A 25995-nucleotide genomic window follows, 5' to 3' on the forward strand; every position below is an offset into this window, starting at 1 on the left:
CAGCTAGTGAGTAGCAGACTTTGGATTTGAAATTTCATCTGTTGCTCCTAAAGCCTGTATTCTTTCCACTACATTAATATACTCCCATCCACCCTCCAGAATAGGAGCAACTTGGACAATGCCAAGAGGTAATTAAGGGCTAAAATATATAGGCTCATCTGAATAACAGTGAAGGCATCCTACAATTGTCTCTAATGATATTCAGCAGTTTCAAACAGCAGTGGAGAAAACAAAAGGTTCAACTGAACCAAGGTTAATGAATTATAAAGGTGAATACACAGATACATAAAGAACCAAGTAGTTTGTGGTGGTGTTTTGTGAATATCACTGCAGTGAGGTCTCCCCTGTGTCAAAAGAAAGCAAAATCTGGGGGTATTGAAAGACTGAAAATGAGATGTCTACTGACAGCTGAGGATGAAGATCAAATTGAAAGAAAGAGTGGAAAAGCAGTGGAAGGTGTAGATTCACACAACAGATGTTGCTTAGACACAATTGTTACCAACATTAAACTCTCCATGTGACCTTTCATAGCTTTACAAAATGCATCAATATAGTATGTAATTTGGGAAAGCAACACATTATAATGAAAATAACTTGGCCCTTGACCATGAAGCTCAAGTTCTTCCAGTACTGTATAGCATTAAGAAGTGACTTCATTTCTTACTTTCTTCATTTGTTAAATGAGAATAACAATTCCTCCCTTGTGAAAGTGTTATGAGTATCAACATAAACAAACAAAAACATCTGGCACAGAGTATGTACTTAATATGTATTAGCTCTATTTATTAAGATTCTTATTGGAATAATTTGATTCTTACAATAAGATTGTGAGATAGACAATATTACTTCACTACATGCTATTTTGGATTTAGTTGATGCCCTCTTAACTAATTCTACAAATGAGAAAATCGAGGATTAGAGAGAAAAACAAACTGTCCTGAGGAAATTGGACTAGGATGAGAGAACAGCTTGTTAATTTTGCTCCAGAATTTTATTCTATAAATAAAACTGAATCTATATATTGATCAATTAATCAATATAGACTGCAAAGTCTGTCAAATGGTTCAAATATGAGAATATGGGCAGACATATAAAACTCTATGCAACATTTTGGCTGTGACCAGTGGCTCACGCCTGTAATCCCAGCACTTTGGGAGGCCGAGGCAGGTGGATCACGAGATCAGGAGATCGAGACCATCCTGGCCAATATGGTGAAACCCCGTCTCTACTAAAAATACAAAAGAAATTAGTCAGGCATGGTGGCGGGTGCCTGTAGTCGCAGCTACTCAGGAGGCCGAGGCAGGAAAATCGTTTGAACTCAGGAGGTGGAGGTTGCAGTGAACCGAGATCGCACCACTGCACTCCAGCCTGGGTGACAGACTGAGACTGTGTCTCAAAAAACAGCAACAACAACAACAACAACAACAAAGTCTATGCAACATTTTTCATCTTAGAGGAAGGAAGGCTATCACTGGAGAAAAGTGAAATATGAACACGGAAGCTTATTTATTTACTCCAAATGCAAAATAGAAAAGACATTTAGGAAGAGAGAAACATTGGGGGCATATCTCTCATTAAAGATGCAGTTAGTATGGAAAATGCTGGAGAAGATAGGCCAGTAAACAAAGGCACAGTGGCCAAAGTGGTAAGTGCCATGCCAAATGATATTTTTCCAAGAGTAGGATAATAAAAAGATTTCTTTCTGTTTGAGGCTCATAATTGCTTTTTTTCAATTTCTAATAGGAAAATAATGTTAACACAATGAATTCTGTTTGTCTACTGAACTCATCCACTTCTCTTTTTTATCTTTCTCTGTCCAGCTGTTTAATCCACACACTCAAAATAAAGTTTCTGGACAAAATATCTATAACAATGTGGAATTTTGAAAGTTAACACAATAAATGAGTAAAATTAGAGTTGACTTATATTTAAAATAATTTCCATTTGGAAAGTAAAACCTGACAGAATTCATCTTGCCAGCCCGGAAAAAGCAAGTCATTTTAATCAAGCCAATATTTTAATTAGCCCACCAAATTTAACTCTAGGTACATCTGTTCCATATCATGTCCATGAATTAGCAATGTAGTGTGTGACTGAATTTATAACTAATTCAACTTGACTACACTAATAAAATTCAAGTTACTGTTAAGGAGTCAATGTATTACTTAATCACCTAATATTATCCAAATATCTTAGTAAACATATTCTTAAAAACAAAAAAACTTCTGGCTGAGTGTGGTGGCTCATGTCTATAAGCCCAGTGCTTTGGGAGGCTGAAGTGGGAGGATCCCTTGAGGCTAGGAGTCCAGGGCTACAGTGAGCTATGATCGTGCCACTACATTCAAGCCTGGGCGACAAAGTGAGACCCTATTCTAAAACAAAAACAAAACAAAACAAAAACCAAGAAAGTCCTACCAGGCTAGCATATTTTCTTCTTAGAGTCATTATTTCAACAAATGTGAAATACATCTTTAGAGTTACAGAATTTTAAGGTCTTCAGGTATATTTTTTCAAACTTTCTCCAGATCCTTTAAAGAAAATGTGAAAACTGAGTCTGATAACATTTCCAACCTAAAGCAGACTAATGTAGCTGCTACAAAACATCCATCATTACTCAGTAGCCACATAAAGGAAAGAAATCATCTAGTTGCAACAGTATCATAAATGCCAAAAGTGATGAACTAGGATGACATTAAGCTCTTAGTATGAGACACAAAAGTTCATACATAGAAAGCCTCAGATTTTTCTTGTAATTGACTTATTATGGACACTGCCCCTTGTATCAAGAATTATGTTACAATTATGTCTCAAGGCTCAAAGATAGAAAAGTCAATAAAAATAGCTACTTTATATTAAGTACTTAATTTGCTACTGGCCAAGTACACACATATAACTTACATTTTAGGTTTGAATTTTTATACAATTAAATTTTATTTTTTTTAAACATTTTATTTATTTATTTATTTATTTTTGAGACAGGTTCTGGCTCTGTCACCCAGGCGGGAGTGCAATGGCATAATCTCGGCTCACTGCAGCCTCCACCTCCTGGGCACAAGTGATCCTCCTACCTCAGGCTCCTGAGTAGCTGGGACTACAGGCATGCACCACCATGCCTAGCTAACTTTTGTATTTTTGGTAGAGACAGGGTTTCGCCATGTTGCTCAGGCTGGTCTCAAACTCCTGGGCTGGAGTAATCCTCTTGTCTTGGCCTCCCAAAGTTCTTGGATTACAGGCATGAGCCACCACAACTAGCCTAATTTTTAGTCTGAATTTTAAAAATATTTTATGCTTAAAATATTTTATATTCTTTTTTGTATTTATTTAATTTCTTACATATATAAATTTAATTTTCACTACTGCCTTTATGAAGACAATATTATTAAAAACCTCATAACAGATCTAGCTAAATTACAGAGACAAAATAAAAACCTGGGTATTCTTGAATCAAAAGCTTATACCATTAATCTCCACTCTCTTACACACTAATGAGGACTATACAGCACATCTTTTCTTTCAGACTTACCTTGATTGTCAAGAAGTTCAATATCATAATCAGAAAATGTTGGTTTTGTTCTCTTTCCCTGTTTCTGTTTTCCCACCCCCTCCTTATATATACACATAAATCAACTGCTCTCTTCTACTGTTTCCTCCCAATTTTATTTTGGCCCTGGTTTTAAATTTTCTGTTTTAAACGGCACAAAAGGGGGCCATATAGGAATTATCTTTCACTGATTATTTTCTGCATGCAGAGTATTGAATTGTATATGTTATACTTGCTCCCTCATAAAATCCCCCAACAAACCCATTTGCAAATGTCAAACAGCTCTTAAATGACAAACTGAAGACTTCAGCTCAAAAGTGACCCAAAGCCTCAATAAGCCTATAAAAGGCACACAATTTTCTTGAGAATCAGAAAAAAATAGAAATTAAGATCACAGTGTGATACTACTATGCAGCCATTAGAATGCTAGGAAAAAGACAAACAATGCTTAATGTGTGGTAAATGGAATACTTATATACCACTTGTGGGCACAAAATAGGTACAATGACTCAAAAACAGTTTAGTAGTATTTACTAATGTATCCTCTATGGCACAGCAATCCCACTACTGAAATATACTAACTGAAAACATACCCTTAAGTTCACCAAAAGATATGGATAAGAATGCTCATAGCAGCGTAATTACAGCACAATTGCTATAAACAATTAGAATGATCAGAAAAAGAGTGGGAAAGTAAATTGTGTTATATCCACGTAAAGAAATAAAATAGAATAATGAAAACACATGAACTAAAACTACACACAATGTAGATCAATCTCTGTATAACTGTTGAGCAAAATAAGCCAACTGCACAAAAAATACATGGTGTATGATTCCATTACATAAAATTCTAAATGAGGCAAAACTAATCTATGATGATAGAAATCACAGCAGTGTTTATCTGGGGGGTAGTTATTGAAGGGGGACAACAGATTCTGGGGCACTGGCGTTCTATTTATTGATTTAGATGCTACTTAAACTGATGTGTTCAATTTTTGAAAAGAATCATAGGTTACAATTTTTTGTCGTATACTTTTCTTTATTCATTTTAAAAGTTAACAAAACAGGTGTACTTAACGAATGTCTCTGCTGTTTATGTTATGCTTAATTTATGTTTTAAAGACCAGAAAAGTAAAAACAAATACATATTATCATGTTACCACTAAACCTTTCCAAGAGTTGACAGAATCTATATAATTAAAAGAAAAAAGTTGTCAGGGGAGGAGGCAATATGCTTTGGTTGTGTTCTCACCCAAATCTCATCTTGAATTATAGCTCCCATAATCCCCACGGGTCGTGGGAGGAACCAGGTAGAGATAATTGAATCACTGGGGCAGTTTCCCCCATCCTGTTCTTGTGATAGTGAGTAAGTTCTCATGAGATCTGATGACTTCATAAGAGGCTTTTCCCCCTTTGCTCAGTATGTCTATTTCCTGCCATCATGTGAAGAAGGACATGTTTGCTTCCACTTCAACCATGATTGTAAATTTTCTGAGGCTTCCTCAGCCCTATGGAACTGTGAGTCAATTAATCCTCTTTCCTTTGTGAATTACCCAGTTTCAAGCAGTTCTTTATAGACTAATACAGGGGGATTTGCAAATTCCTTTTATAAACACTTTAACCAACTTAACTGAAAAAGTGTTTAAGAAAAAAAAAATGTACCTAATTTAACTAAATCTTTTACATATGATAATTAAGTCCTGAAAAATTTTAATTGAGACTTAGAATCTTGGATCTTTACATCAAGGCATAAATGTAACAAACCCATTCATTAATTCACACATTCACTCATTCCATAGTTATTTACTACTAGATTCCAAGCACTTAAGCGTTTTGAGGAGGTGCATATTCCTTCTAGTACTTGAGCAGCAAATGCAAATGCCTCTTAGGGCCAGGTGGAGATGGCAAACTGGCAAAGAGCCTGGGTGCAAGTGTGCATTGTGTGCTTGATGGAAACTGTGGAACATTGTTAAGCACATGTCCCATTGGAAAGTGGGGCTTCAACTACTTAGCACCAACTGGTTCTTTTTATGTGGGTCCATTGAAAATCACAATTTACTGTGTGAAACCAACCGGTTTTTAAATGTAGGCTCTTTGCAAGAAAACAAACAAGAAACACTGTCTGTGACAAACAAAGCACATCTGTGAGCTGAATTGGGCATATTGCTGCCAGTTTCTAACGTCTGATCAAACTAAAGAGACGTGAATGCTTGCTGGGTCGCAACCATGAGAAGCTCATTTGCCCTTTAGGTGCCAAATCACTCAAAGTACCACACTCATTCTCCTTCTTCTGGTTTGCTGTAGCCTTAGGATTAACAGTTTAAAGATAAATTGCTTAATTAAACACATTATGGTTTATTCTTACCGTGAAATACTAGGCAGGCATTTGAATGAATGAGATAGAATTATATCCATATGTGTATGTGTGTGTGTCTGTGGGGGGGTGTGTGTGTGTGTGTATGAATGTCCATGAAATATTTTGAGTGAAAATCAACAAAATCAGAATTAGGAGTGCCATGGAAGGGGTGGGCAAACGTTGGCTTTGGGCATTTCACTTTTCCTTATTTTGACTTCTTCCATGTATTTATATTTGTTCAAGTAGGGGGGAAAAAAAGCCCTCATAGCAGCACTCACTGCTCCCTGTGAATTTAGCCTCCTAGTTCTTTAATTAGTTACAGAGTTCTGGTTCAACATATGCCTCTCGCGCTCCCTCATTCCCTAGCGGCCACCAGCAAGGCTGCTCAGCAACATAAGCATCACGCTGTTTCTCTCTGGGCCTTCTCTTTGCTCACAGGCACATGGTGCTAGAGAGTGGGGTTTCTTACTGACTGCCTCACACACAGGGAGCAGGCAAAAGAGTGATCCATAAGTGACGTTTGTCAAGAAGTCTACCTTTCCAATAGCTTTCATATAATCATTTTCAGACAAAAATTAGCACAGGGAATCCTCTTTTCCTTCCCATCAGAAAATTATTTAACCAGCTTTCACTAATAAGATTGACAGGAGAGGAAGGCCAGAAGGAACAATCCCCCTCTTCGGAAACATTTTTAAATAACCTTGGGCATTTTAAAATCACAAAAATAATAGACTGCAAGCTTCTGGAGAAAGTGTCAGGCTCACCTTTTAATGCCCCGGGGAACATAACAGTGCCTTTTCTATTAGCTACACTGAAAAGTATGTTTTGATTTCAGTAAAGAAAGCAGAAGAAACAATGTAGAAAATGGCATACTCCAATGGATAAAATGCATAATTTCTTTTAAAGTATTGGTTTCCACTGAATTCTTCTAATGCTAATTTTTATATATATATATATTTGTATATTTTTTATATTATATATTTTTATATAAATGTATATTTTATATATTATATATACTATTTATATATTTTTATGTTTATATATATCTATATATTTGAGATGGAGTCTTGCTCTGTAACCCAGACTGGAATGCAGTGGTGCAATCTTGGCGCACTGTAAACTCCGCCTCCCAGGTTCAAGCAATTCTCATGCCTCAGCCTCTGGAATAGCTGGGATTACAGGGGCCTGCCACGAAGACTGGCTAATTTTTTTGTATTCCTAGTAGAGATGGGGTTTCACCACGTTGGTCAGTCTAGTCTCAAACTCCTGAAGTGCTGGAATTACAGGCATGAGCTGGGTATTTATCGGATAGCTGCTACGTTAGTGTAAATAATTTTCTCTTTCACATTTAACTTTCAATATCAAATCCAATGCATAAAATACTCCCATTTCTCCTACTGAAAAAAAAAATATCATTGTCAGGTAATCTCCCTTTTTATGACCCTTAATCTCCATTACTTTTCTAGCAAAAGTCAAAACAAAACAAACAAAACCATATACAGTAATTAGTCTGCAGAATGAAACTCTCATAGACTGGGACCAAAACAAAACGTATCCTGACTTCATAGGGGGTACTCATTACCTTCTAATCACTTATTCGAAATGAGAATATTAAAAATTACCATAATTTTAAAATCAGTAAAACATTTCTATGTATTATTTTCAATAAATGGATCAATAAATTACAGACCAGAGTCATTCTTCACATCATGTGACCAATAATGTTTATAAAAATATCTTGGTACAAATTATAAACTGGACATTTTTGTTAACTAAAGTCTAGTTTAGTATATAAAAATTATCTGAAAGTATAAATGTTATAAAAAGTAATGTAAATTTTCATATATTTATTCTATTCAATTGGCTATTACCCACTCTAGATTTTTACAAATTATTTTAAAATGATTATCTTTAATATTTTTACTTACTATTAAGATAATTTTGATAAACAAGCAGTAATAAACAGATACAACAGAACTTCATTAAAATAACAAATTTGGAAATCTTTAGAATTTCAGGGGTTTAGAATTGGGTACAGGAAGAATTGATATTAGAGAAAATGGTTTGTGAAATTAAGATATGCATATTTCTTTGTGAAAGGACAAAGAATATTAAATGCATGGCTATAATGATCACAGTTGTGAAAGAGAAAAGACATATTTCAGTCACATAATGGGTGAACCTCAAAAACTTACAAGTTTTGCTGAATATCCCAATGAATTTTTTACTTTGTACTATAAACAGAACCAAAACAAAGTTAAGAAACAAACATTAATAAAATACTTTTGAGGAAAACATCTGATTTTAAAATTCATGTATTTGTAGCATGTATGTTTTAATTTACTTGGAATAATAATCATTGCCTAAAAATGTATTTTCAATAGTTACTTAAAATATGGAGTTCAAGCTTTCAGGGACCAATGAGATAACATATAACACATATGACTTTAAAAGGCAAGAACATTGTTTTGTCTAAATAGCAATGTCTTGCTGTCATTATACAAAATATTTAACTACAGAATACAAGCAACTAGAAAAAGACATATTTCCAGTCTATAACATTTAACTGTGGACTACCTTGTAAAAACATTATTTGTGTAAAGTGTCTAACATATTTTCACAGAGATTTGTACTCTCAGAGGTATATGTATAACCCTTATGATTATCCAAATAGCGCACTGCTACTTTCTGCACTAGAGGAAACTTTTATCAAAACCATATACTGAAAATCATAGAGAACACTGTTAGATGCAAAATATATTTGCATGACTAATTTAGTCTGCATACTTAATATAAATATGCTGTAAATATAGACTGAGAAAAGATACTGTACACTGTTAAAATACGGCAGCAGTCTATATTCAAATGCTTATGCTCTCAGGGACAATCAAATTTTCCCAGGTTTGGGCAGAAAAATTCTGGAGACGGCCCACACTTTCATCCCTTAATCTTTGCAAGGAGGAATGCAGTTTTCTTTTAAGAGGAGCACTACAAAGTTCAAAAAAAAAAACAGCTTTATTACTCATCCTTCATTCTGGGCCTATGCCTTGTCTCTCCCAGAAACATTTTCTAAAAACACCTGTATTAATGCAACCTTTCTTTCACATGTAAGATATGGAAAGAATACTGTGGTAGGTAGAATGCTTATGGTGTTCAAGAATCCCACTCTCAAATATAGCTGTACTATACAATCCCCTTCCTCTGGGTGTAGGCCCACCTGTGAATATGGTAAGAAATCACTCCTTATACTACTTTATATGGCAAACATGATGGGATAGTCATTGTCATGATGAAGCTGTGTTGTATGATTCCTCTTAGTAAACTGAACAGAAAGATTTGCCTGCTGGCCTAGAAGAAGTATGCAGCCATGTTATGACAGGGCCGCATGGCAAGGAACTGCACGTGGTCCCTAGAAGCTGACAGCAGGCCCTGGTTGACAGCCATCTAGAAAATGATGACCTTGGTCTTACAACTGCAAGGAAATGAATTCTGCCAATAACCTCATGAACTTGGAATACGACCCTGAGCTCCAGAAAGATTGCAGCACCTTGATTTCAGCCTTGGGAGACCTTTAGCAGAGAGGCCAACTAAACAGTGCCTGGACTCTCTTGTCCCATAGAAACTGTGAGATCGTAAGTGTGTGAAGCTGTGTTTTAATCAGCTACATTTTTGGTAATTTGTTTGCAAGAAAGAAAACTAATACAAATAGTAACATGCTAATATTATTGTGTTAAAGTCTTCTCATTCTTAAGAGAAATGTTGGCTATTAAGTAATAAAAACCATCTTAATTTTGTAAGATGCCAAGGTCTCTGCCAATTATCTAGAAATATGTGCTTTATACCTGAAACTCTCTTTCTTATTGTCTGAGCATCTACATTCAACACATAATTTCTGTTTTCTTTGAGACATGAGTAAAATCAGAGGTAGACATAAACCTGTAGTAGTTTATATTTGTATCACCTGTTACTGTTTAAAAAGTACTCTCAGACTTTTGAGAGAATAGCAGCAGGGACATTCATTTAATTCTCCATGAAATCCCCCCATAAAAATAGAGGGATTAAGTAGGGTGCAAAATCAAAAGCTCATCAACAACGCCTGTAGCAAAAAATAAATAATTTAAGTTTTCCCTATCTGCTATTCTAAGAAAAATCTTCTTTCAGCATTCTTACACTTTTTATGTTCTTCTCTATATTTATTTTCTTTAACGATTGTTTATTTCATTTATTTATTTATTTATTTTCGAGTCTCGCTCTTGTTGCCCAGGCTGAAGTGCAGTAGTGCGATCTTGGCTCACTGTAACCTCCGCCTCCCAGGGTCAAGTAATGCTGCCTCAGCCTCCCGAGTAGTCAAGATTACAGGTGCCGGCCACTATGTCTGGCTAATTTTTGTATTTTTAGTAGAGACAGGGTTTCACCATATTGGCCAGGCTGAGGCTGGTCTTGAACTCCTGACCTCAAGTGATCTGTCAGCCTCAGCCTCCCAAAGTGCTGGAATTACAGGCCACTGTGCCCAGCACGACTCTATTTCTTGATTAAATCAATGACATTATTGCATTTATTGTGTCACTATTCAGTAATTCCCTTTCTAATTACTTATCCCCTTACTAAAACTGTACCATTCATAATATTAATTATCATTTTAAAACTGTTCTTCTTTTACAAATGTAATTCTGATTTTGCACTAACCTGATTTGCCTTATATCCAATCTTTCTCTGAGTGCTCATGATACTCCCTAGACATTCTACCAGCACCTAAATAATGGCACTTTTCAAGTTATTTTGGGAAAGTGAGAGTGAGAAAAGAAAAGTGAGAGCAGTATGAAAGAGAGAGAGAGAGAGAGAGAGAGAGAGAGAGGAAGAGAAGACAGACTCTCAGAGGAAACTATTAACTACTCCCCCAAGGTTTAATAATTCAATCTATTCTGAGAACACCCTCTCCTAGCTCCAGACTCAATCTTTCAAATAACCATAAGTGAAAATGAAAAAATTAAAACAGAAATACTGGACATCTGTTAGATTCTTACAAAAACCTACCCCGCTTCCATAGCTCTCTCTTGCTGGTAAGAACTTTGTATTTCTTCCCAATCAGCAAGAAATAAAGTTAGAATTGTTTTTTAATTCCCTTTCATCTTTGACATCAGACAAAATGCTAAGTTACAGAAACTCTCCTGCTGAGCAGCTTCTCACTTGAGTTCAACACTTCCTTTTCTTGACTATTGCAACAACCGTGTTAAATACCTTCACGATCTCTCATAAAGATCATGTAATAGCCTCCTTAAATTTCTCTCTGCTTTTCATCTCTCCCTGCTTGAATCAATCTTAAATATTATGAATGTCTTGTCAATCAAATACTCTGTTCAAAACTCCTTCATGGTCTCCGTGCTGTCTTTACAATAACACAGAGTGCCAATGTCTAGTAGTAAAATCTTCCACCAACTTATCCCAGTTTTATCTCCTGCTGTTCTCTAACCAACATAAATTTCTGCAAACCGATTCCATACATCACTGCCTCTTCGCTACTTAATCAAAGTATTCTCCTTGACTAAATGATTTGTAACTTTTCATTCCCTCATGTAAAATTGCATCAAGACTTTAAATGGTGTTTTGGGGATAAATCTCATACTGCTTTTATTATTGGATGGTCACCAGTTCCTCTTGTGACATGTATGTATATATATAATTTTTTCAAAATATATTATATCTGATATTTCGATAATTATGGGGGATAGTATTTCAATCATATAAGCATTCAACTATTGGAATTTGATTGAAATAATATTCAATCATATTTAAAGATTCTAACATGACTCAAATATTTCAATCATATTTAATATTTAGATAATTATGTGAGATGAAGTTATTCACTATCATGCGTATGAAGTTAAAGTACACCAAGTTCCAGTTCTGCTACTGATAATGCATCTTATATTGGACAAATCTTTCAAAGAAAATGATGATAAACTATATATTTGTGTGTGTATATATATATATGATTTATTTTTTAAAACGTCTAAAAGGCACTGGAGATCAATTAAGAGTAGACAAAGACTAGAGAGATTTTTCACTTGAGGAAATCCCTTAATTCATGTGGAAATGAATGGCTAGAACTCAAGCAGAAAAGTGAGTGGTGAAATCTAGAAGCTATGGTATGTATCCTTGTAAATTATCTTCAACATTGCTGTCCAACATCTGAACTGTATGTGCAAGTAAATAAAAGGCAGTGGCTGCAAAGCTGAAAAAGGTGGCTACTGTCCATTGCAAATTTACATGGGCTAATACACCTTTCAAGTAAACTACGCTCTGTATGGTACATCCAATGGGGTGAGCTTAGTAGCGTACTGGAGATATCAGGAGAAAGAGTACATGAATTTGAATATAAATCAGTAGAATTTTTCCAATCTGAAAACTAGAGGAAAAAAAGGTTGAATAAAAATGAACTGTGTGTCTTAGATCAATGCCTAGAAGTCTAACAAATATATATATATTTTTTCTTTTTCTGTTATTTATATACAAGTATATATATGCATATATATATTTCATATATATATATATACACACACACATGTATATGAGTGCGTGTGTGTGTGTGTGTGTATATATATATATCCTGAAGGAAAGGAGTGGGTAAATGAAGGAGAAATATTATTTGAAGAAATAATGATCAAAATTTACCAAATTAGATGGAAAGAACAACGTTAGGTATCCAAGAATCTTAGTATCCTAAGAAATACAGGCACCGATCCCTCCTACTCCTTCACACATAAAGTCACACTATTGAAATTGTTGAAAAGCAATGATAAAGACAAAATCTGAAAAGATAAAAGCAATTTTAAAAGGGAAACATCAATGGGAATAAAGCTTTACTTTATATTAGAAAGAAATTAGAAGACAAAGTAGTTTTGAGATACTGAAAGGAGAAAACAAAACAAAACCAAAAAGCAACTTTTAACCCAGAATTCTATAAGAAGGAAAATCCTTTAAAAATACAGGTGAAACAAAAGCATTTTAAAATAAATGAAACTGAATTTGTGTCTAGCAGATTTGCACGACAAGAGGTATATATTCTGTGTCTACACATACACACGTATATACTTATGTATACTTTGTTGTATACATCTATATATTCTGACCTTACAGTGGCATGATTCGCCTTCCATATCCCTAAAATTCTTCTATTATATCATCTGCATTGTTTCTTTAAAATGATTCAGTAAATACACCGTGATGTATTTTAGATGTTACTTAATTTAATCTACAACTAGGGGTGGCTAGTTAACATTTAAAATATGCTAATGATAGAATCTGCCTATACAGATAGTTAACAGCTGAAGTAGTTAAATCACGGGCACTCTCTAGGGGCAGCTATTAAGCACTTCAAATACTTTGAATTATATTTGCACTTGAGTGTTAACTAGTATAAGGAATATCAGAAATAATATTTTAGTGGTGAAACGGTGTTGTTTGTATGTGGTGGCTTAAAATATTAATATTTTATGGCCACTGCTGCACTTTCATAAATGGAATATAAGAATCATGAGTCTAGCTGCTTAACAACAGAATACCTAGAACTCTATTTTATCTGTGCCTTGTCTTAGTGTAGGACTCTGCCTTCCAATGTAGATGAAAAGTAACAGATTCTACATGAGTATATTGTTTCATATGCTTCAGGGTAAAATTGCGATATACAGTGCTTCAAAATGTACCTAAAATTAATGAGAGTTGAGATTCACTCAGCTTACAGGAATAGGTTATATGACTGATCTTTGAGCCTGCTTGCTAGTAAGTATTATATGTGTGGCAGGATTCAGTTGGGATTTGCTTTTATTATGCAGTATCACCTAGTGGCAAAGTCTTAGCGGAAGAGATTTGTAACTGGCACCAAGTAATATTTACCTTAACTCAGTTTGAAATATTCCCTCCTCCTGCATTCCCTACCTCATCTGACCATAAGAAAATAATTACAGAATCAAAAAGTCTTTGCATGTCCCCTGTAAAATATTATATTTTATTTATGTAAATTATATATATACACACACATACACACACACCTATATACATATTCCAGTTTGGTGGTTAAATCAATGAAAATATTAATATAACACAATAGAGAACACAGTTTGATGTTAAGAGATGTTCTTAAGTGGGCGAATTAAGCAAATAAAATTGTTCAGTGAATTGAGTACATAGCGAATTAATTGGTTCACAGATTTTGTACCTGACAAGAATTTTGAAGGCCCAGAAAGATAATTTATCTGTCTCAAGCAAACTGATACAGTATATCACAAATGCTTTCATCTTTCTTGGGAAGAAATGCTGCAGTCTTTCTTTGAGAACAAGGTTGTTTTAAGCATTATTTTTATTGATAGCAATGAATGAAACATCTTACCTCCAAATGATACCCAACTCTGATGAAGGCACAAACTGGATCAAAAGCTCCAGTACCACAAGTCAGAAGGTGTGTCCTGTTATAGTGATGCAAAACCCGAACATAATTTGCACATTCACCCTAAAGCAGGAAAAAAAAGGAAGGAATCTATCAGTATAATAAACATGTTTAGTCCTTTTTGATTTTTGTTTTTCCTAGCCCTAGAAAGCTCATGTTTTACCATCAATCTCTGTTGGGCGAAGGAGGCAAGAGGGGTAGAAGAAAAGAGGACAAGAACTTGGAGAAGAAAGTGGGGTTACTGAAACACATTTTGGTTAGCAGTGATGTGTAAATTACATTTTATAATGAGAGTGTATCATTTTTCATGTATTCTAGTTTACAATTGAGGAATGAAAAAAGCACTATTCAGAAATTTCTTCAAGTGTAAAAATTCTCATGGCAATATGTTCCACTAAGTAATTAAGCTGTTCCCAACACTGTTGGTTTTTTAAGTACAGTATAAACAATGAATCAGCATAAAGTCATTAAAACCAAAAATTAGAAAAAACATAGTTATTCATATGGAAATATGCAGGTTTTTTTTTTTTTTTTCCCAAGACAGGGTCTCACTCTGTTGCCCAGGCTGGAATGTAGTGGTGCAATTTTGGCTCACTGCAGCCTCGCCTTCCCAGGCTCAAGTGATCCTCCCACCTCAGCCTCCAGAGTAGCTGCAACTACTGGAGGAAGTTGCATGTGCCACCAGGCCCAGCTAATCTTTTTGTATCTTTTGTAGAGATGGGGTTTCCTCATGTTGCCCAGGCTAGTCTCAAACTCCTGGGCTCCAGCGATCTACCTGCCTTAGCCTCTCAAAATATGCAGTATTTAGGACAAACAGAATTTTAATGTTTTGGAAAGTAAGTCCTACATTCTCACACTCACAAATTTACATAAAGCACTTTCAGAGAGAATTGTTAAGTAAATACGGAAAACTAACCAATAAAACCAACATTTTGTTGTAGGACTATGATAAGATTACTATATTACTGTAGGAAATAGTAGTAGACTGGGAATCAGCAAACGTTTTCTGTAAAGGGCCAGAATGTAAATGTATTTAGTTTGATGAGCTATCTGGTCTCTGTTGCAACTATTCATCTTTGCAGCTATAGCATGAAAGCAGCCATAAACAATACAAAACTAAATATGTGGGGCTGTGTTCCGATAAAACTTTATTTACAAAAATAGGCAACAAGCCACCTTTGGCCTAGATGCTCTAGTTTGTCAACATTGGTATTCAACTGTGAGCTTCTTGAGGACAGAATCTATTTTACACATCTCGGCATTTCCCAGTTAATTGAGCACAGCACCTAATACATAACACATGTTAATAACATTTTAATATATCCATCAGTAAGTGAATTTAATGATCAGTATACTGAATTAAAGAAACATTTACAATTGCTTCAAAATCAACTTGGCTAAATTAATTTTAGTAAGCATTCTTTTGACAAATTAGGTGTTGCTATTTCATTAAAAATAAATTATGAAATGAATACTAAACTCTTTTAGTGCCCAGTATTACTTGAAATCAATACACGTAATGATCAATTAATGTCATGTTTTATAAGGACCTGTTGCAATTTCAGCACTTTAAAGTTTATCCTATAACAGTGTTAGGAGAAAAGGCCAGCAGAATCACTTGGCAAGAACGAGGAGTGCACTATTGAATTGATTATCTAGAGCACACAGGTATATTTATTTCTTCAAATTTGCAATCACATGATATTTTATTCTTCAGGTGACCCATATATTTGGTAGAATCTGATCATTCAGGAATGATGAAAATATCTGTTGTTTGTTTCCATAAGCACCTGCATTTCCTCTCTTGACACACCGTCACATCTGACAGGTAGCCTATTAGACCACATTTTGGCTCAGCTGAGCTTAGATTGACATGGCCTAAGAATATGTTCAATTAGTCAGCATCATGCGGTGGGCTAAGGCAACAGGAATGTGCTGACTCACTCCTTGGCTGTGACCCAGCTGCTACAGAGAATGAGGAGTTAGTATAATGTGTGTTAGTCATTTATATAGTTTTTTTTTTTTTTTTCCTTACTGAAAAAAAGGATAAGTTCACTTTCAGAGGCAGATGTCCAGGCCTTCCTCCAGGGTTCATTTGTGTCACGAAATCAGCTAGACACTGCTTGTATGTGAAAGTCCTATCACTGACGTCTTAGTGTGTTAGGGACTGTGTCGGCGGGCTGACGCACAGCCTTTTGCCACTCACACTCAGCAGGGAAACTATAGAGAAAGAGAATATTGCTTCTTAAAGTAGAAGAGACCCTAAAAATATTTAGGAATAGGTAAAATGTGTTTATTGCCTCTTTCAAACTTTTTGTTGACTTTTTTTTCTTCATTCTTTTCTAATTTACAAAACAATGTAAAGTGAAATCTCACAAAGAATGTGCTTAACTGTTCCTACAAAAAAAAAATTACCTGCAATGATTTTTCTGCCAAATACATGGGAAATAAGCATTAGTATAAGGAATTTATAAACCCAAGTTGATTAAGATATTAAAAAACAAAATAAAAACCAAGATCTCAATGGCATCTCTGCTTCCTTTAACTCTACATTGAAATTAATTTTACATAATTATGTCTTATATGCCTATACATTTTTTTCTTCATGAACCAAATTGCACACATGCTTTTATAAGAGCAAATAAAAATTCAGTGATTCAGTTCTTTGTGGTTAACTAGGGATATAATTGATGATTTGTTTAATTTCAATGAATAATACTTACCGCATCTTTTCCCTTCATTATGCATTCTTCCATTTTTAGAGCTGTACTAGGCCAGTGTATCTAAAATAAAAGATAATGTACTATTATGATAACTACATATAAAAATAAACCACACTGAAAACCATTTCACTTTCTTCTATAGTTCAAGACATTTCCATTTTTTTTCTATTTTCTGATAAGACACAATGGGGCTTTGTGTTATTCACATAATTATCTGCATAATTAAGAAACTTATCTCTGGGCTTTTACTTTATGATAAATCCTTTTTTTAAAAAAAATTATATTTGAAAGTTCACCTCAAGTGTTGGCCTTTCAGAGGACAGCCATGCCTTAACCAGCCCTTTCCCATATTAAACCTAACTGCTCCTTCAACTCAGGCACATCCTGCAGTTTCTTGTGTTTTTACTACTTAACATAGAACCTGCTGTGTGGTGGGCTCTCCGTAACGTTTGCTGCATACAATGATTAAAGGATGAATGACTCTTTAATGCTGACTTATAATGTATCAGCCAGTAATACACCATATTGTCTCTTTGATTATTTATTTATTATTTATTTATTTATTTATTTTTTTGAAATGGAGTCTGGCTGTGTCACCCAGGCTGGAGTGCAGTGACATGATCTTGGCTCATTGCAACCTCCGCCTCCTGGGTTCAAGCAATTCTCCTGCCTCAGCCTACTGAGTAGCTGGGACTACAGGCGCCTGCCACCACACCTGGCTAATTTTTTGTATTTTTAGTAGAGATGGGGTTTCACAGTGTTAGCTAGGGTGGTCTTGATCTCCTGGCCTCATGATCTGCCCACCTTAGCCTCCCAGAGTGATTTTTTTTAAAAACATTGTTTAACTCTACCAATTTCCAACTGGATTTCCAAAAGTTTTCATTGCATTTTAAGTTTATTTTGTCTTCCTTTATACATTCCTTAAAACTTATGTTTTAAGTTTGTTGGTTTATTCTCTGATAAGGAGAATATATCAAACTTTTCTTTTTCACCTGCAATAGTACCTAGCACTTTCCTGAGACCACAAGCAGAAATCAGTATAACTATACTTGTTAACTGGTTCCACAAATTTCTAATTGCAAAACTTAATTTATTTTTCAAAGAGATTTTTTTTCTTTATCACTTTCTTTTTTTTCTCAGACTCCTTTTGGTCCTCTTTTTGCTTAATCTATAGAATAATTGTACTATGTGCCAGGCACTGTGTTAAGAACTTTATTTTTTTTTCCTTCTTTTGCTTTATCAATTTATGTGCAGAGGTTTGAGTTTGTTATATTACTTAATTCATGATTCCTTTTCATCAACACTCTTAAAGAGTTCCTCTTTTATTTTAGTTAATTATTTATTTCCTTATTCCCACTCCATGTTTTATTTCCATCCCCCCAGGAGGCAACTATTGTATCCTGTTACCAGGTACCTTATTTGTTTGTATATATTCTTATAAAGTGTATACTACTGCTTTTTGTGCATATATTTCTAATTTATGTAAATAGTATTGAAGTTAAATCTTATCTCTTTCTTATCTTTTTCACTAAGAACTGGGTTTTTGAGGTCCCTCAATAGTCCTATGCACACATATAGTCTGCTGTTTCTGAGTGTTTTGTAATGTTAAGGTGTGGTTCCCCCACATTTTCTTATCAACTCTCCAAACGATGGATACCCAGATTGCTTCCAAGTCTCTATGACATCAAATAAATTGTTACCTTTTTGTACATGCCCTTTTTGGATCTGTGTAAGAAAATCGTTGGTATATATACATGAGATAAGAATTACTGGGTCTCAGGGCAAGTAAGTATTGCATCTGTGAATGTAGTACCAGACCGCTCTCCAGAATGGCTACATTTCTATACAGGCAATCCATGCCCCTATACCCTCACTTAGCATTATCAAGTTTTCCAATTTTTGTGCCAATTGCTTTAAATACAATATCTAATTTAATCCTTACCACAGCTTTATCAAAGAGATGCTATTATTTTGGGAGTTTCTTTAAAAAATTCTTATTATCTGTGCAAACCCACATTGCAATAAATCTATGGGTGGAAGCAAAGGAATGTGATCCATATGAGTAACTGCAGCAACTGGTCAGTTCCCAAATGCTTTTGTGGCTCAAGAGCTTAAGTCTCCACTTAACATTGTTTATCCCCACATTTGCTGGATCAATCGCTCCCTCACCAGAATGAAAACGCTCAGTCCACCTCCTTTCTTAAGTTCCCTGGGCGTTTCAAGGGAGGACCATCTCATGCGACCATATCAATTTCATGGGCTCAGCTGGTCAGGTGATTTATCTTGGAGAGATGTTGGTTCTCACCAAAATACTCTACAGTTTTTACTTAATTGCCTCCATAGAAGTCAGATGATATGGTTAGGCTATGTGTCCCCACCCAAATCTCATCTTGAATGGTAATTCCCATAATCCCCACTTTCCAAGGGAGAAATCAGGTGGAGGTAATTGAATCATGGAGGCAGTTTCCTCCATGCTGTTCTCGTGATACTGAGTGAGTTCTCACAAGATCTGATAGTTTCATAGGGGTCTTTTCCCTCTTAGCTCGGTACTTCTTCTTCCTGCTACCTTGTGAAGAAGGTGCTTCGCTTCCCCTTCACCTTCCAGCATGATTGGAAGTTTCCTGAGGCCTCCCTGGCCATGCTGAACTGTGAGTCAATTAAACCTCTTTCCTTTAAAAATTAGCTAATCTCGGTAGTTCTTTATAGCAGTATGAAAATGGACTAATACCCCAGGCTACCTAAGAATTTGATGAAGGAGTCAAAATAACACAGCCAAGTAGCATGGGCCTCTCAAGACATCATTAACATTTTTACAAACAACCTCTTTCTCCTCAGGATGCTTAAGAATCCTCAGAGACCTTGGTTGAGAAGGATTCAGGTACAGCCTTTTCCAGTCCAGTGTCAATGTTTATTGTTGTTAGACTGTATTGGTAGGCCTATGACAGCAAGACAGACTCTTCTGTCTACAGCAGTTTGTTTGTTCCCTTAAAGTCTCTATTATCTTCTGCCTCCCCTTCCTCTATCCATCACCATCCCAGTTTATGCTCTGTCAGCCTGGAAAGACATTCTGATTATCGAACAAAATATTAGACATTGCTGATTGGTGGTATTTTTTTATTTAGTGGCAAATTGTAATTATTTTTAGGTTAGGAGCCAACATTTAAAAATTTAAAAATCTTGCATAAAAATCCCTATTTCCGATTTCCCTAGAAAAATATGATGAAATGCAACACTAGGCAAGCATTCCTGTGTGGCAACTTTCCTCCGGAGTTGAAATGGAACAGATATTTTGATTTGTTTCAGACTTTTCTTTTACATGAATGATTCCTACAGGCATTTTAGTTTCCAAAATCTCACGTTTGTTTGAATCCTAAATATCTTCAAGATTCAGCTTTTTTAGGACAGGTGCAGTGGCTCATACCTGTAATCCCAGCACTTCGGGAGGCCGAGGCAGGTGGATCACCTGAGGTCAGGAGTTTGAGACCAGCCTGACCAACATGGGAAATCCTGTCTCTATAAAAAATACAAAACTAGCAAGGCACGGTGGTGTGCACCTGTAGTCCCAGCTGCTCCAGAGGCTGAGGCAGGAGAATTGCTTGAACCCGGGGGACAAAGTTTACAGTGAGCCAAGATCCCGCCACTACACTCCAGCCTGGGTGACAGAGTGAGACTCCATCTCAATCAAAAAAAAAAAGAAGGAAAAATAAATAAGACTTACGCTTTTTCTTTTTCTTAAAGCCATGCCTCGTAAAATATCAGGTAAGGCATGTATATCCCACAAGTGAAAGAGGCGTGTCACTTAACTTATACATTATGTAGCCAAATCCAGCTCCTGATACCTGAGTAATATTGGGAATTTATCAAAGTGGTGATAATAGCATTTTATAGTGATAAATGCTATCTGATTTAATTTATTATCATAGAAACAAGCACTCTATGGTTTGAATTATAGGTATAAAATATTACTTTTATGTTCTTATTCATTGGTGCAATGAGCCCCAAGCAGTATTTTACTAACAATATTCAGCATGAGGTGTTCTTTAATTTTCATAGTGCAGTGTATAAACTTTTAAAGGAAAACACAATTTTGGCATATAAACTTTAAGTGAAAACACAGTTTTGTTTTTGATGTTGCAGCACAAGAAAAGATAAACACAGAAAGAATGGTGATATAAAATAAAACCAAACCTAAAGCAAAAAGCACACACATAAAATCCTAGAATAGATGTTGATGTTGGCAATAAATCCATCAGTGGGTCATGTATGATTTAGGAAAGATATCAGTCAATATCCGGTTCAAGTGCAGCTTTGCATACACCTGAGTGGAGTCACTGACCCCACTATAGGGTGAATTCTAGAAGTGAGGCTGCAGAGTTTATAAACTTGACCTGATCTATTATTTTGGAAAACTATTCTTGAACTCAGGGATAGATTTTAATAAATAACCTCTAAGACCCATTCTAATTTGAGATTCAAATTGATTTGGGAATTATGATTTTATTGTGGAAGTATAAATTATTCAAATAGATATGCTAGAACATATGCATGTATATATAGACTATGTTTACAAATATATGTATTTTATCATATATAATAAAATATAAATTCATTTAGGATCATCTATCAGGAAAGATTTTCATTACTAATTCCCTTATCAATATAACTAGATTAGATAATACCTCTTCCATAATCCAGAACAATGCATTATGTTTATAGCATAACTTACGAGATACAGGCTCTGCTTCTTTTTACAATAGTACCATCCCTTCTTACTCATTTTTCATTATTATGTAAAATGAAGACTTCTTTAAACTTTAGTTTTATCGCATATTGCTCTGTATTCCCCTAAATAATGGCTTCAAAATGACCATTTCCAGTTAAACACACTGTTTAGGGGTTAATTCTCCACAGCATTTTTATACATCTTTTGACAGCTTTTATTCCAGAATATCTTTTCAAATAGCCTGAAAAGAGAGAAATAGAATCTCCCTCCAGGGCAAATGAAAGATTTGTTTCCTGACCGGGATAGTAAAGATTATATCTTCCTCTAGACAAAGTTTAGACAGTTTTGCTAACAGCCACCTTATAAGATTGGGAGTTTCCTAAGCTTGGGGTCCCTGAGATGTGACACATATCCACTGAGTGCAGTGTCTACCTAGGCTGCCACGCATCACCCCCTGCAGGACTTGAGGGGCAAGGACACTGATGGAAACAAGAAGCTCTTGCTGCCTGCTGTGCCATGAGTAATAGAGTCTTTTGTCTCTGACCCAAGAGTCTAATGTTTTCTGACAACATCTACGAAACTGTGACAGGCTAACCTGTCTTGAGAGCAAGATAAAATCTCAGACCCTTCACAGTTTTTGTCACAAAGATACTATGTGATGGTGAAGACAATAATGGCTTTTCTAGGATTGCCAGAACATGCATTGTTCCTAGCAGCAAAACTAATAATGGCAATTGCTGTAAGAATAACAAAACTATTCTTTCAGGCGCATTTCCCAGAGTTTCACAACAAAATCTTTGCTGATGTTTTTTCAACAGATAGTATTTCTTGCTCCTTTAATCCCTCATAGTGTTCTTATTTTCTCTATCTAGGACAACAATTATGTGTACTTAATTTTAGCTCTCTTATTAGACTATAAATTACAGAGGGCAAGGCAGTGACTTATTTCTGTCTCACTACCAGTGCCTATCTGGCACAATGTCTTAAGCACAGTCTCTGCTTTTCAACGTCTGTTGATTGGCTTGTATCAGTCAATATGCCTTTTATCACATTCTTGGTAAAGTCAATCTGTCAAAGGAGATTACACTGAAGTTTGAGAGATCAGGTTTGTTGGCATGAAAATGCTGTAACATGTTAAATAAATAAAACAAGTAAAAATTTCCAGTTTAATCAGGAAGGAAATACCACAGGATGTTAGCAATAACCTAGGCTCTTAAAGACTCATAGGATTTCTGAGGAAAGGTAGACGGATGTCAAACAGATCACTCTGAGTAGATGGAAGAGAGACAGAAGATAAGTATGAACACTCTCTAAAGTTCAACACATGGGGACTCTCCAAAGGAGTAGCAGAAATATAGGTTTACTAAAGTTTTATTGTTGTTGTTTTGGTTTGTTTGGTATTTTTAAATAGTTTAATAGGCTCAGAACTGCATAAAACGTTAACTCAGGTGACAATATATGGCAAAGAAAGACCTCACTGGAAATGGAAAGTTATTTTTTAAAACCATCACATAAAAACATTCTGCCAAGCTAGTGAGGGAAATGATTTTCTTCATTTGTCTTGGCAGTCAGGATGCCTTTTGGATCTGCTCCAGAGTTTAGCATCAACAAAAACCCATGAAATTAGGCTATTTGTTCTGCACAAAACATTTTTAAAGGCCGTTAAACAACAGCGTGTAATGTGATTTCCAAAATCTCTGTACCAAAAAAGATACAAAAAGCAAAAGGTTAAATACACATTTCATCACAATACCCCTACAATATAATTTAATCATTCCACTGCACATTAACAAGCCATTTACTATTCTTGCATATCTCAATGGAGAAAAATAAAATAAAGTATAAATTAAATTACAAGGTAATTTTTTTTCTGGACTCCCTATTGAGTCACATAATTATACCAGAATTAAGGATCTAACAGCTTATTGTTACAAGATGTTATGACACTCAGAGATTTAGGAGAGCACAAACAAACTAATGAATATGAAATAATTTTTTAACTGTAAAAATTAGATTATCTTTTTATTTAAAAATAGTAAATAAAACAATCCAGTTAATACAAGTCTATCTTCATAGAATATGTTTTAAGTGACTAAGCCTATATAGTTTTATCTTATATTCTCTTCCTATTTCTATTATTCTAATGAAAAGTGTTTGCCTATATTTGGGGTTTTCTTTCTGTATTTACATCTGTGCACTGCACCAGTGCCCATCAATGTACATCTTAATTATAGATCTTATAAATATTATTAAAAACAAGAAAATATATTTTGAATATAACACATTAAAATAATCTTAATGGTTTATACATGATAATCTTTAACCTGACACACATTATCTGTCATCATGTTTATGCCTTTATACTTAATTATAATGACTGTCATTATTCAAGTAGTTAATATGCCAGAATTATAATACTTTGAACTACGGACAAAATTTGTACTTTAAAAAGCTTATTCTCCTAAGCATTTGAACTAGAAAAATATCATAACTACACACAAACATTTGTAGCCTGATGTATGTAGTCTTTTGTATGGATAAAATTTATTCAATTGGTATCATTAATGTGAAATGCCATCTGAAATTTATGTGCAAATTGTACATAAATGCCTTTCTACTCAATAAAAAATTAAATTCTAAAATACAATAAATTTTTTTCACCTTTGATACAATGAAGTTGAATAAATGAGAAAAATATGAATATTTTTATAAACAGAATTATCTAACAGAACTATAATATGTATAGATATCCAAATTAAGTAGTGTAATTTTGGCTTTTCTTTTTTTTTTTTTTCCTGAGACAAGAGTTTTGCTCTTGTTGCCCAGGCTGGAGTGCAATGGCACGATCTCAGCTCACCACAACTTCCACCTCCCAGGTTCAAGTGATTCTCCTGCCTCAGCCTCCCAAGTAGCTGGGATTACAGGCATGCGCCACCATGCCCAGCTAATTTTTTTGTATTTTAAGTAGAGACAGGGTTTCTCCATGTTGGTTGGGCTAGTCTTGAACTCCTGACTTCAGGTGATCTGCCCACCTTGGTCTACCAAAGTGCTGGAATTACAGGCGTGAGCCACCACACTGGGCCCAGTTTTAGCTTTAAATTATAGTAGTGAGAATAATTTTAGAAAAACAAGCTGAAATTTAGAAAGATAAAAACTATAGATCAGAGTTTCTAAAACTGAAAGTTTATTACCAGATATGAAATATTCTATGAGTTCTGCCAAAATATGGCTTAAATATATAAACATACTCATTTTTTATTTTTTCATGAGACAGAAAAAAAGAAAATAAAATTTTATACATTAAACAAGTATTCATATCTTCCAGAGAATAATTTTGATTTATTTTTTAGGAAGTCTTAGTAATTCTCAAATGTGTACAGATTGCAAGGGGATATTCAGACAGAACATAGACAGGATAATCTGTTACCTGTGATTGAATACTGGAGTCTCCTGGGGCTCTTAACCCTTACTATAAGTAAACAAAGGGTGTACAGTTACATATAATACCAGTCAGTGTTTTCTTCTCTACTACTCTCACCAGCAACTAATTGTTATACTAGTTCATAACCATTACTAGGGTAAAATGCAGGCATGCAAAGGGAATAAGAGCTAAGGAGAAAGAAACACCTCATAACAGAGGCGGAACTAGCAAAACTAATGGCACACTGAAGACCAATATGGAAGTTGTTCTCAAAGCAATAACCTGGTTCTCAGTGATGGCTTCTAGTACAGATGTACCTGGTTTTAAATTCTAACTGCCACTTACTGGCTTCATGACTCTACTCTCATTTTCCATCCATTTATTCATCATGCTGCTGTCAAAGTAATCACTAAACTACAATTCTAACTATTTTATGCCCATATTGAGACTCCTGCATTGCCAGTGACTCCTGCATTGCCTAGAAGATTCCGTTTCAATAGCATTGCAGTCAGTATTCTTCATGAACTAGTCTGTGGTTTCCATCCTTAACTCTTACTGCATACCCTTTTCCCACCCACATGCCCCCAATCCATCTATTTACTTCAGCCCAAAAACATTAGTCATTATTCTACACTCCTCTGAAATTTCTGTCCTTCCTACTCCTACTTTCTACATTCTCACTCCCAGTCAAAATTCTATTATTCAAAGTCCAATTGAAATTATATCTCCTCCAGGAACCACTACTAAAATACTTTCTTAGCATTTTATTTGAACCTTTATTGTCTATT

At 35.0% G+C, this 25995-nt stretch overlaps 1 protein-coding gene across 3 annotated transcripts in view; it reads right to left on the reverse strand.

Moving 5' to 3' along the window:
- SEMA3E (semaphorin 3E) overlaps positions 1 to 25995 on the reverse strand; it is a 285354-nt gene that overhangs the window by 85252 nt on the left and 174107 nt on the right. For 2 of the 3 annotated variants that reach the window (XM_050785244.1, XM_050785243.1), the window contains exons 3-4: positions 17064 to 17123; positions 14284 to 14403 (exon numbers count right to left, since the gene is read on the reverse strand). In XM_050785244.1, coding sequence (XP_050641201.1) covers positions 14284 to 14403; positions 17064 to 17123 — 180 coding nt within the window. The remainder of the gene's footprint in view (positions 1 to 14283; positions 14404 to 17063; positions 17124 to 25995) is intronic. The other variant, XM_050785246.1, reaches the window with a different exon arrangement.

The sequence above is a fragment of the Macaca thibetana genome, chromosome 3, assembly GCF_024542745.1.
Source record: "Macaca thibetana thibetana isolate TM-01 chromosome 3, ASM2454274v1, whole genome shotgun sequence".
NCBI lineage: Eukaryota > Metazoa > Chordata > Mammalia > Primates > Cercopithecidae > Macaca > Macaca thibetana.